This window comes from Thalassophryne amazonica, chromosome 1, assembly GCF_902500255.1.
Source record: "Thalassophryne amazonica chromosome 1, fThaAma1.1, whole genome shotgun sequence".
Classification (NCBI taxonomy): Eukaryota; Metazoa; Chordata; class Actinopteri; order Batrachoidiformes; family Batrachoididae; genus Thalassophryne; species Thalassophryne amazonica.
In genome coordinates, this window is record NC_047103.1 from 147,883,616 (window position 1) to 147,897,049 (window position 13,434).

General features: G+C 39.1%; 1 protein-coding gene across 1 annotated transcript in view; it reads right to left on the minus strand.

Moving 5' to 3' along the window:
- cfap221 (cilia and flagella associated protein 221) overlaps positions 1 to 13,434 on the minus strand; it is a 60,395-nt gene that overhangs the window by 23,683 nt on the left and 23,278 nt on the right. The window contains exons 10-16 of the mRNA XM_034175631.1: positions 13,042 to 13,168; positions 12,620 to 12,731; positions 11,040 to 11,127; positions 5,823 to 5,912; positions 5,634 to 5,729; positions 2,102 to 2,189; positions 1,757 to 1,851 (exon numbers count right to left, since the gene is read on the minus strand). Of these exons, the coding sequence (XP_034031522.1) occupies positions 1,757 to 1,851; positions 2,102 to 2,189; positions 5,634 to 5,729; positions 5,823 to 5,912; positions 11,040 to 11,127; positions 12,620 to 12,731; positions 13,042 to 13,168 (696 nt within the window). The remainder of the gene's footprint in view (positions 1 to 1,756; positions 1,852 to 2,101; positions 2,190 to 5,633; positions 5,730 to 5,822; positions 5,913 to 11,039; positions 11,128 to 12,619; positions 12,732 to 13,041; positions 13,169 to 13,434) is intronic.

Consider the following 13,434-nt stretch of genomic DNA (forward strand, 5'->3'; position numbering starts at 1 on the left):
AGCTAGAGCCCAGACCTGAATACAATTGAATACCTCTGGAGAGATCTGAAAATGGCTGAGCACCGAGGCTCCCCATCCATCCTGATGGAGATTAAGAGGTGCTACAAAGAGGAATGGACAAAACTGCCCAAAGATGGGTGCACCAAGCTTGTGGCATCATATTCAAGAAGACTTGAGGCTGTTAAAAAAATATTGAGCAAAGGATGTAAATACTTATGTACATGTGATTTCTTAGTTTTGTTTTTTATTTTTAAGAAATTTGCAAAAATTATGGAGTGTTGTGAGTAGAATTTTGAGGGAAAAAATAATTTACTCCATTCTGTAATAAGGCTGTAACATAAAAAAAATGTGGAAAAAGTGAAGGGCTGTGAATACTTTCTGGATGCACCGTACGTACAAGAATGAATAGATGTGTTTTCATAAGATGAGAATAAGCCCTTCATAGTTTCTTGGGAGTGGGCTCCCTCACGGAAGTCACCATGTTGAACAACGATATTGATAATTACATAACAGTTGAGGGGATCCTTGTCATTTGATTGGTGCTTTGTATGTCACATGACATGGATTATTCGTCCAATTTGTGTTGCGTTGCAATTTGGTTCCATTTAGCATGTAAATTTGGTTCCATACGTTTGGTACCATTGCACGGTGCGAAACCCGCCCACTGGTGAAGGGCAGCATTTAGCTAAACATGCGGAGTTTGTTTTGCTGATGGACAATGATTTGGAGGATCTAATTGACGGTGCTAATTCTTTGACCACATGCACAGGCATACGCGCACATAAAGACACAAAACAAATCCACTCCACTGTAAGCCATTTGGAGGCATGAAGAGCTGTCAGGAGGAAATTAGAATGAAAAGCTGGACTAATTTCTGATATGATTTTTGTTCGCTGCACACAGTCTTTTTTGGGGGGAGCACATGAAGTTGGTGCACAGCATCGCGGACGACCTCATCAGAATTATTTTTGGACTTCTATTTCAAGTTTGTGTTGGATTGTTGATGTCAGAGCAGCAGTGATGCACCAAAGTTGGAAAAATTTCTGACGTGATTTTTCACTGCAGTGAGGAAGTACACAAAGTCATTTTTTTTTTTGGAAGTACACAAAGTCAGTGCAGTGATGCACCAAAATGTAAGTCCTTTTTCTGTTGTTTATAAATTAATACAAAATGAAATGACAAGGATCTATTTTAGTCATTATATAAAACAAATAATGAACGTTTTTATATTTTTTCAATGGAACGGATGTTTAATTCTGTGAAAGCTGGAACATACCATTCACCTCGGCTTCACCTCGTTGGATGGTATGTTCCAACTTTCACCTCATGAAATATTCATACCATTGAACTAATAAACATTCATTTGTATACAGTAGCTCAAAAGTAACAAACCTACTCCGCCTTTTGCATTTTGCAGTGTGTCCAGAAGAGTGAAAGGAAAAAAGAAGAATCAGTGGTTTGTCCCCTGTTCACTGTCTACTGGTTGCTAGTGGAGGCTAGCTAGTTGGAGAACTCTCATTTTTCTGAAATGGAATGATACATCACAAGGCAAAGCAGCGTGATTCAAAGTCACCAAACAAGCTAAAATATGAAGAGAAGCAATGTTGTAACTGGTGACAGCATAATGCAAATTGCAACATCACCACTAGAGTGGCATTAAATCCAACACACTGTAGCTTTAAAGGAGGGTTTCTTGAATTAAAACACTCTTTTATTTTGAGTTTAGTGTTATGTGAGAGTTATGTGATGTACCCACCAGTGGGTTGGCCTCACTGGAGAAAACAGGAAAAGATGATGGAAATACTTTATCTGGGGACACCTTCAATGTACATGTCTGCTTCTCTTCATCAACTAAGGCAAATTTTAAAAAAATACGAAAAAGACAAACAATGAAGAAAAAAAAAAAGATTTAAATTTTTAAGTTGTAGTGAAAATGTTCCAACATTCAGGGTGTGAATTGATACACAGAGCACCGGATGTCTGTTCTCAGGATATCACACCGACCAAAGGGAACTTTTGTCCAATGTCACCTTTCAGAATAGATTCAAATAACCTTGCATTATTGACACAAGTTCACAATCATCATATCATGAAACAAAACCTTGCTGTGCCGACGGCGAGTCCTTCATACTCTCTGCCAGTTTCTTCAAAGATGTCAGTCTCGCGTTCATGCGACAACGGATTACCACCTGGAAGGCAGAGCGCTTTACTGGAGTTATTAGTGATTTAAAACATCCCGGTCCCACCTCAGAAATGTTCACATTAACTGTAAGTTAAATGCTGATAACATTTGTTTTACTGTCCCCGGAACAACAACACAAATGTATCTGATATAGTTAATACACTGATGTAAATGTGTCTCATCTACAAATGCAGATATGCAAACTTACACCTTTTCACAGAAACTAACAAGCTACAAAGCAGATATTCCTCAAGTGAACACATATTAGATCATCTGCTAATGTGCAGAATCGGACACCAGCACCTGCTGGAGCCAGAATAACAACGATCAGTTAAATTGAGTAATGTGCCAAAACTCTAATGCTGCCATCATTAATTAGTTAAGTGATTGTATATTGTACCAAGAGTAGATTAGACACATTCACGAGAAATTAGACAAATATACTTGTAAGATATTGCATTTTTGCAGTGTTATGACGTGTATGTTGTAACCAGTTATGTTATGGCAGCTGGATTGCTGGGAAAATGTATCCAAATTAGCAACCTTATGATCATACTTGTGTACATCATCACATTACTGAATACCATGCGACCCGATCTCTGATAAGCGGTTAAGATGCATGTATGTACAGTAGTGTTCAGAATAATAGTAGTGCTATGTGACTAAAAAGATTAATCCAGGTTTTGAGTATATTTCTTATTGTTACATGGGAAACAAGGTACCAGTAGATTCAGTAGATTCTCACAAATCCAACAAGACCAAGCATTCATGATATGCACACTCTTAAGGCTATGAAATTTGGCTATTAGTAAAAAAAAAGTAGAAAAGGGGGTGTTCACAATAATAGTAGTGTGGCATACAGTCAGTGATTTCGTCAATTTTGTGGAACAAACAGGTGTGAATCAGGTGTCCCCTATTTAAGGATGAAGCCAGCACCTGTTGAACATGCTTTTCTCTTTGAAAGCCTGAGGAAAATGGGACATTCAAGACATTGTTCAGAAGAACAGCGTAGTTTAATTAAAAAGTTGATTGGAGAGGGGAAAACTTAAACGCAGGTGCAAAAAATTATAGGCTGTTCATCTACAATGATCTCCAATGCTTTAAAATGGACAAAAAAAAAAACAGAGATGCGTGGAAGAAAACGGAAAACAACCATCAAAATGGATAGAAGAATAACCAGAATGGCAAAGGCTCTGATAAGAGTAAAATTGTTCTTTTTGGGTCCAAGGGCCGCAGACAGTTTGTGAGACGAACCCCAAACTCTGAATTCAAGCCACAGTTCACAGTGAAGACAGTGAAGCATGGTGGTGCAAGCATCATGATATGGGCATGTTTCTCCTACTATGGTGTTGGGCCTATATATTGCATACCAGGTATCATGGATCAGTTTGGATATGTCAAAATACTTGAATAGGTCATGTTGCCTTATGCTGAAGAGGACATGCCGTTGAAATGGGTGTTTCAACAAGACAATGACCCCAAGCACACTAGTACATGAGCAAAATCTTGGTTCCAAACCAACAAAATTAATGCCTCGCAGACGTGAAGAAATCATGAAAAACTGTGGTTATACAACTAAATACTAGTTTAGTGATTCACAGGATTGCTAAAAAAGCAGTTTGAACATAATAGATTTGAGTTTGTAGCGTCATTATTGTGAACACCCCCTTTTCTACTTTTTTTTTACTAATAGCCAAATTTCATAGCCTTAAGAGTGTGCATATCATGAATGCTTGGTCTTGTTGGATTTGTGAGGATCTACTGATACCTTGTTTCCCATGTAACAATAAGAAATATACTCAAAACCTGGATTAATCTTTTTAGTCACATAGCACTACTATTATTCTGAACACTACTGTATATACATAGTGAATATGAAATCTCTGTCATAAAGTGTTCTGAAATAATGACAGTTACAAATATGTACATATGCAAATAAGCACCCTCCACACATACATGTCATCAGATCAAATGTTTTATCAACACAATTTCATATGTAAACATAATGAATATGTTCCTTATCAAGCCTTCGTCGCTAATTAGCATATTTTATATACCAATGTATTAATGTCACCAAGACATCCAGACATATTTTTAAAGTCTCAAAAAACTGTCAGTAGTTGTTTGAAAAAAAATAAAAAATATTTCAACCACATTAATATACTAGGGGAGCTATGACCACTACCTTTGCACCCCCCCAGGACTAAACCAAACCAACTTTTTTAGGTTCCTTGGATGACCCCAATACACAATCAGGATGTTCCAAAAAATAAAAACTGACCTCAAGCCAGTTATCCAAGATGGCGTCCAAGATAGCCGCCAAAATAGGGTTTTTCACTAATACACCTTTAAACAACATATAAATAACTTAAATATCACAGAGATTCAATAAGTGTCTACTGGTGGCTATTTTGGATGCCATTTTGAATCTTAAACCCATGAATGAATTTAGTTTAAGTACAAATGAGTTTGCTGTGACCTGCAATGGTCTTCCCATTGAATCTCTAGCAAAAGCCCTGTCCAGGGTGTACCCTGCTTCATGCCCTATGACTGTTGGGATAGGCTCCAGCCCCCCACTGTGACCCTGAATGGATGGATTAATAAGCAAATATATACACAAAACAAGCCTGAAATTCATTGAATTTGTATACTTTACAAATTCACTAGAAAAAAAACAGATTCATCCTCATTAATATGAAACTATAGACCAAGGGACCCCATAATCTAATTAGGTCAATTACCAACCAGGGTATACCTATATTTTAAGTGTCTAGTGTGTACTGTTATTGAGTAATCAATACATTCACAGTAGTGGGACATAAACATAATTATTATGTCCAAAATCTGAAATAACTCTGCTTTGACTGGAATGCACAGGAAACATGACAATGCTGTAAAGAATATGGTGCATTTAATGTTGGAATTTCATGGCTATAGCAAGGGGTCTGCACAGGCACTAGGCTATTTCCCCAGAGGGAACTCAGTCAGTGTTTATGTGTGTGTTAAATCTGTTCAGCACAACGTTCTTTATTGTATTTCCACCTGATACAAATACTCAAAACACTACAATAATGCCTCACATTCCCTCACTCACACACAAGCTAATGTCGTGGTGCCAGATTCTCACCTACAAACACAAACTGAACCAAGGATCCTCTGGTCATAAACCTGCTTCCCTAACTTTTAGGCCACCAATTCATCATTTCCAATCCATTTTGTACTGTTTATTCCATTGCAGGTTGCAGTGGTGTGGGAGCATATCCCAGCATCTGTTAGGTGAGAGGCAGGGGCCCACCTGTGACAACTCGCCATATTACTGCAGAGCTAACACAACAACCGCTAACCATTCACACACAGATTAAGCCTCTTTATGTAAGCAAATCACAAAGCATGTGCGCATTTGCACACAGGCAGTAGTACGTTAAAGACTTTACCGTATTGCAGTATGTACCTTGCGTGCTGCCTGCTGGAACATTCGGCGGGCTCTGTCTTTCAGCTCCTTTGGACAACTTGGGTGAAACTCAAAGGATGGGACTTCATCGGGTACCTACAGAGTGTTAAAAACATTAACAGCCTTCTCATGCTCAGGTTTGCATTCATTGAATTTCTGAAATTTTGATTTATTTATTTATTACTTTACCTGTCCTACTTCACAAAGCACCCGTTGGGAGAATAGTTTAGGTGGTCCAGCAGTAAATTCTTCATCCTGCCACAAGCCTCCCTTTTTTACCTTCAAAACACATTCAATAACTATCGAATCTTAAAAGTCAACAAAATATCTTCACACATCTGTTATCGGAAATCATAATAAGGTGAATTTTTCACATTTCACACTACAAGAAATTACAAAGTACATTCTAAACTCAGAAAAGGAGTGAAAATGCAGGTTTAACAAAAAGGCAATTATTACAATTTGTAAATGCTTTGGAGTAGGAGTGGGTCATACACCAGTGTCTTAAGGTACCTTGACACTTGCACGATTTTGATTCCCGCACTGGCACGCAATCCTGAGTGTCAGCAAGTAAACTCGCCGTGAACTGTGCGATGCTGCGTGCTAGTGTGCAAAGAAAATTTTGAAATGTTCAAAACTTCTGGCATGCATTAATTTTGTGAATTAATCATTAACACTGCACAACCTATTCCAAACAACTGCGTTTCAATGCGTTTCATCGCGCACAGGGCATCTGAATGATTATGACATGATGTTACAATAATATAATAATAAACATAATTTTACAGATACATTATCTGACTTACAAGTAGGAAAGACAATGGAACTGTTTTACCAAGCTATCACAATATAAATATTATCAAAATTACCTTTAAGTCAAGATTCTAAATGCGCTTCTCCACCGCACGGCACACATGAGCCAACCTGCAGCTGCAGAGAATTTCTCTATGATTCTGGGTACAATGAGACAATGGTTTCATCAGCCAAATTCTGAGAGCAAATGAGTCATCGGCTAAGAAATACACAGCGGGACAAAGCGCGGTGTCCAGCGGGACGCATTGGCACGACAAATTGCACGGCAGTGCAGAGATAAAGTTCATGTCAAGGCACCTTTAGTCATCTCCAGTGTGATAGCATGCCACAATATGTATTGTGCAATGCCTTCAATACTGTGAGAAATTAGTTTTTCCTTCTAATAGAATAGAAGACCCACCAGGCCAGAAATGTATCTTTATTTCACAGACAAAATAATGAAAACTAATTCTGAATACTACTGTAATTTCTAAATTAATATTCATTTTGGTGCAGCTTTGACCAGCCCTGCAACGCTGTGGCTGTGATGATCAGAGATGGAAACACAGGTGGTCTGTTTGACTATTATTATATTATTAACTAGTGTGTTGCCCACGGGGATCCATGAGTTCTAGATTGGATTTAGTGTTTATAAAACAGGTAGCTGACACTTTTCAAGAGTAGAAATAAATTATGCAAAGTTTCTATTATGAGTTAGAATGGCGTGTGAGTCCAGAATGTTTTTAGAACGTTCGACCTCAAAAGGTTTTAGACGAAGAACTCAACCCTTTAATTTCCTGTTAATTACATAATGTTTTATATTAATTTACTGTTTTAATGTATTTATATATTATATTTACCAAACTCAACTCAACTTTATTTATACAGTGCTTTAAAACAACTACAGTTGTCACAAAGTGCTGTACATGACACATAAAATACTAAGAAATAAGAAACATTTATGAGACAATAAAACAAGTTAAAAGAAACCCACTAAAACAAGAAGAGGAACCAAAAAAATAAATGCAGTTAAGAATAAGAATAGAGTCTCATGCTGGGTTAAAAACCAGAGAGTAGAAATGGGTTTTAAGACAAGTTTTAAAAGTGGACAGTAAGGAGGCTTCTCTGATGTGAAGTGGAAGCTCATTCCAAAGAGCAGTGGCAGTGACAGAGAAGGCTCGGTCACTTCTGAGCTTCCGCTTCGACCTCAGCACCTCCAGGAGCAGCTGATCAGCTGACCTAATGCACCGAGCAGGGGCATAAGAGTGGAGTAGCTTCAAGAGGTAAGGCGAAGCAAGACCGTTAAGAGTTTTAAATGCACATAGAATCTTAAAATGAACTCTAAAGTGCACAGGCAGTCAATGGAGAGAGGCCAGATTCGGAGTGATGTGCTCCCTCTTACGTGCTACAGTTAGGAGGCGAGCAGCCACATTTTGAACCAACTGGAGACGTGAGATGGAAGACTGGCTTACTCCAAAATAAAGTGTATTACAGTAATCCAGCCAAGTTGTGACAAAGGCATGGATTACTGTCTCAAAGTGCTGATGTGTAAGAGATGGCTTGATCTTTGCCAACCACCTAAGACGATAAAAACTGGACTTTACAACTGTACTAATCTGTCAATCCAGTTTAAAAACACTGTCCATATTGAAACCCAAGTTAGAAACCTTTGGCTTTGTATAAAAATCCAAAGGAGCCAAGTCAACAGGAGGGTGATCAGTAGAACCACTGGGGCCAAAGACTATCACTTCTGGTTTATTCTCATTAAAATTCAAAACGTTCAAGGCCATCCAGGATTTAATGTCATCGAGACACAGCATAAGAGGCTTAAGGAAAAAGTAAACATCCATCTTCCTAAGGGGCACATAAGTCTGGCTGTCATCCGCATAAAAGTGGAAGGTGCTGTGTTTTCTCATAATAGAGCCCAGAGGGTGTAGGTAGAGAGAAAACCGAAGGGGCCCTAGAACTGACCCTTGTGGGACCCTTTGAGACAGAGGAGCATAGCAAGATTGGAAATCACCTAGTTTCACACAACTAGTCCTATCTGCCAGATAAGACCTAAACCAGTCCAGAGCACTACCATGAATGCCAACTAGGTGCTGTAAGCATTTGAGTGAAATGTTGTGATCCACAGTATCAAATGCTGCTGTTAGGTGCATTAAGATAAGGATCATATAATCACTGATGTTGTTAGTGATGAGAATGTTGTTAAAAACTTAGTACAGCTGACTCTGTGCTGTGCAAAGTTTTAAAACCTGACTGAAAGACCTCAAGGCGCTTGTGCTTGTCCAGAAATGTCTTTAGCTGAGTGTAAACAACTTTTTACAAGATTTTCAAAATAAAAGGCAGTTTAGAGATGGATCTAAAAATGGAGAGCACATTACGATCGAGTGCAAGTTTTTTTAAAGGGTTGCACAACAGCATGTTCAAAACTAAGGGGGACATTACCAGATAACAAACTGCTATTGATAATGGCAAGAATGGACTGTCCTGTACTAGGAAGAACCTCTTTAAGGAAGTGAGGAAGGACAACATCACATGGGGAACCTGCGCACTAAATATAGTCAGTCACATTCTGTAAGTACAACAAAGACACTGGATCAAATTTATGAAACACTGCAGGACAAGGAACAAGGGTCAGAGGGGTCAAATGGTGGAAAACACAGACGGAGAGCCCTCGCAGAAGCAACCGGCAAATGTCAGCTCTCCCCAGTTTCTCCATGATCAAAGCCTGCACATGCATACACACACACACACGGAGGCCTATTGGCTTTAAATATATAAACATCCAAACGACAACAGTGATGTCTTTCTCTCAGAATGCACCAAACTGCAGCATTTTGAATTTCATTTTCAAAATTCCCCATTTCTTTCATATCCTCCTAATACTCCTGTTGAATCACTGGGGTCATTGGTGTAGTAGTGGCCTCTGGGATCTACTAGAATAAGGTTGATGGCTTATGTGGCTTTAAATCTGTAGAAAAAGAGAACTCACTTCCTACTCAATTCAGCCAAAAGACTGGCTCAGTTGTTCAATAAAATGCTACAGAAAGTGACTTCACTTTCCCAGTCCTGCTGACTATATCGTAATTAATTAAACTATATAATCTGAGTGGTGCAGAGACCATGTCACACTGCTGTAAGCCACTCTATATTAATGTGATGTGCACAGAAAAGGCATCTGTTGGGTTATAGCCTGCACTCAAGATTTCAATGAGGAACTCCACAACAGTTCTATATAAGAACCAAATGTAGACAAAACAAACCGAGATAACAGCTCTTCCTATCATAAAAACAGCAGAGGACTCATAAAACATTATACGGTGGTGATATGAAGCTGTAAATGGAGAGTCGATGCATGTGTTGTATAAACAGTGCAGATGGAGAGGAAGTACTCTTAAGTGTCTAAAAGAATCCTGTTAACTGTTTTTTTTTTTTTTTAGAAAACATGCACAGAGTGAGATTCATATTTCAAAAATGACGTCAGTTTGGCAAAGACTACATAATATTATTATTATTATTATATTATTGAGAATCATGATACTATCAATTGTATATGGAGCATGAGTTCCAGTGTTGCAGTGGAATCACACTGTTCATTAGCATGCAAACAGTGTCACAGTGAAGTGCAGAATACATGATTAGTTATGAAGACTTTCAATAAAGGTCACATTTAATTAAATGGGAATACATACAAAAGGCCATGCATGAAAAACACTGCTGCAACAATAGCTTAAAAAATAAAAAAATTCCATTCCCTCCACAGTAAAAATTATAGGAATGAAAATTTGACCTGCATACACTGTGGGATGAATGATGTCATTTTTCAAATACATATTTTTAGGGTTCTAATAATTAACTCAACAAACTCAATATGACAGAGTGTCAATCCGTGGGGGCATTTGCCCCTGGAAAAACCCGGGACATGCTGGAGGGATTATATTTCATAGCTGGCTTGGCAACACCGCGGGATCCCCCGGAAAGAGTTCGAGGACTTGACCAAAGATAGGGAAGATTGGAGTGAGCTGCTAAGTCTGCTGCCACCACGACCCGGACAAGCAGCACAAAATGGATGAAAATAAAAAATCAACATGACAGATAGCAGTAAGCAGTATAACAGATAAATATACCAATTTGAACTTGATGCTCAGCTCACAATTTGTTAATACTGTCATACTAGTTTAGAACCAGAAAGTTATTCTAAGAAACACTAACAACAGCTGTCTTCGTCTAGGCTTCTTCTATGTTGCACTTTCTGCTAATGCACATGGAGCTACCCCCAGTGTTAAACAAAATGAGAGCAGAGGCAGCGTTAATGTGCTGCAGCACAGTAGTAAAACCCTGAAGAAATATGCATCTTTGGACTTATTTTGATGTGTTAAACATTGTATCAGATTGCATTACACCAAATCAAATCATTCCACAATAAAAATCCCTGAATCATACCATAGCCTATGTATCGAGATATGCACCAGATCATTTTATAAGGGAGAAGTACGCACCCCTATATGTTTTGTATCCTACATAAGTACATGTATCTCATATTTTCAATACAGAGTTCTGTTTCTGGAGTCCAAGTTTTAATGTGTTGTCACTGACACATACTCAGCTTACCATGTATTCACGTAGCGCAATCTCTCTTTCCTCCAATATCGTCCTCCTCATTTGTTCTGGCACAGGGTCATTACCCAGATGAACTTGCCTAAATGAAATTCAAATTTAAACACAAAAACATGCAACTTGCCAAATAGATGAATTAATAAAAACACAATAAAATTTGTAGATGTAACCAATGGTTTTCACAGGACAATAAGAGTGCTCTGAGAACACAATATCCCCCCCACTTGTAAATGCTGCTTTGGTACAAGCGCTTGCTATATTACGATAACATTTCAAGACTAAGTACTAAGTTTCCCCAAATTCCTCCTAAAAATGAGAGAGGAGTTGATTTCAGAATACAGGCACCATCATGAAACTGGCAGTATCTATGTTTGTTAATTACAGCCCCGGTCACAACCCACCGTGCGTTTTTTTTTCACCGTACGTTTTCTGCAGATGCCACGGCCACTACGTTTTTGTGAAAACGTACGGAGGCAGTAGCAAGAGGAGGGAGGGAGTACGTTCAACGCACGTCTCTAGGAGTGTAATGATAAAGAGAGTTGACAATAAAGCAGTGTGTGTGTGTGGGGGGGAGGTCGCTTTTCTTTTTCATGAGCGGAACCGGAGCGGCAGGTGTTTTTCGGCGTCGGCGATGCATGAGCATGTCCAGCCTGCAGCGGTCAGTTGTAGGAGTGTTTACTTGCCTCGAAAAGTTACAGCTAGTTAACAGACTGAAGCTGTGGCGTGTGTGTTGCTGACATTTGGAAATAAAGTCCAAGTTCAAGTGAGAAGCTGCGTTGTGCATGCAAGTCTGTCGGCCTCCATAGTATGTGGTGAGTGCCGTAATCCGTACTCCCTATGTACAGATTTGGTTAATTCAATAGTAACTGAATGAAAATGTGCTGCTTTGAATCCGTACTGAGGCAGTACTCACAACGTGCGTCATCTGTACTGCTGGTGAATCTGCAGCCTGACCGCAGCGAAAGTTCTGCATGCACTAAAACCTCTACGGCGTGTCTGCGTGCTCCTAAATTCGTACTGAGGCAGTACTTATGACATACGGATCTCCAAATTTAGCCCACGTTTTTGCAAGTAGACTGCACGCACATGCAAGTACGGCGGGTTGTGACCACGGCTTAAGGGGCATAACTCTGGTAAAAGGAGCCCAAATGGAAAAATATGAAAATATGTGTATTACCAACCGATAACAAGGATTTGTACCATGTTATCTGAAATTTCTACTAAAAATGTGAGAGGATTTGATTTCAGAATGCAGGCATCCAAGCATGAAATTGTTGGAGTCTAGCTTTGTTATAAAGGTCCATAACTCTGGTGAATTGAGCCCAACTGAAATGATATGAAAACATGCATATTACCAAACTATAACAAGGGCTTGAACCTTGTTTCAGGAAATTTCTCCAAAAAGTGTGAGAGGAGTTGATTTCAGAACGGTTATACCCTTTTTGGGTGGGACGGGCGGACAGACAGACAGACATCGCCACGACATAATCCCCCTTCAGGCATTCGGCTAGCTGGGGATAAAAACCATCAGAGAAGAAAGGCAGGTAATTCGTGAGTGAAATATGGTCACCTACCATTTGTGGCGACGGTCTCGCTCTTCCCTCATATTTTGCTGGATCTTTTTTAGGAAGTGAGCCTCCTTCAGCTGTCTGTTTTGCAGGCCTGCCATGCTGCCACATGACATGGCTAAAATAATATCATCCACAACAAAAATAACCAATATGACAACAGCTGTAACCCACAGACATTTTTACATAATAAACATCCAGCTGTAAAAAAAATACTCTGACATTGTGAAATTTGTCATTGGGGATTAAACTTATAACCACTGTGTGTATCCAATCATAGCATCCTTTTCTCCCTTAATAGTGTACTATATCTACTCAAACAGGCACTGTGCTGAAAGTTGAAAATTACCATCTTAGCTAACTCATGTGCTTTGATTTTGAAAATAAAGCGAAATGCAAGTCTCTACAACAACACGTTTGGTATCTACCGTCTCTCAGGTCTTGAGAGCTGAATTTATTTCCATCTTTGATCAGCATCTTTGCCACCCCTCCAGGGCTACACACATCTTCCAACAGCTGAAGGGCAGGTTTAACCTCAACGTGAGCTCTCAGTGTCTACAGAAAAGGTAACAGCACAGAAACATTACACATGACTGTAAGAAATGAACAGCATTTGAAAGGCCAACATGCAAAAACATCAGAGTACAGTTATGATGTCAAACAAACTCTCAAATCCTTTGTAACTGGTACAGAAATGAGATGGAAAGGATGGGGCCGAAACTACAAAGGCCTATGAAAGGAATCTGGGAGGAAAGGGAGTGTTTTGGGGTACAGGCTTTATTTTTTCAGACTCTCCATTTCATCAAAATTCGTCTTCTTCT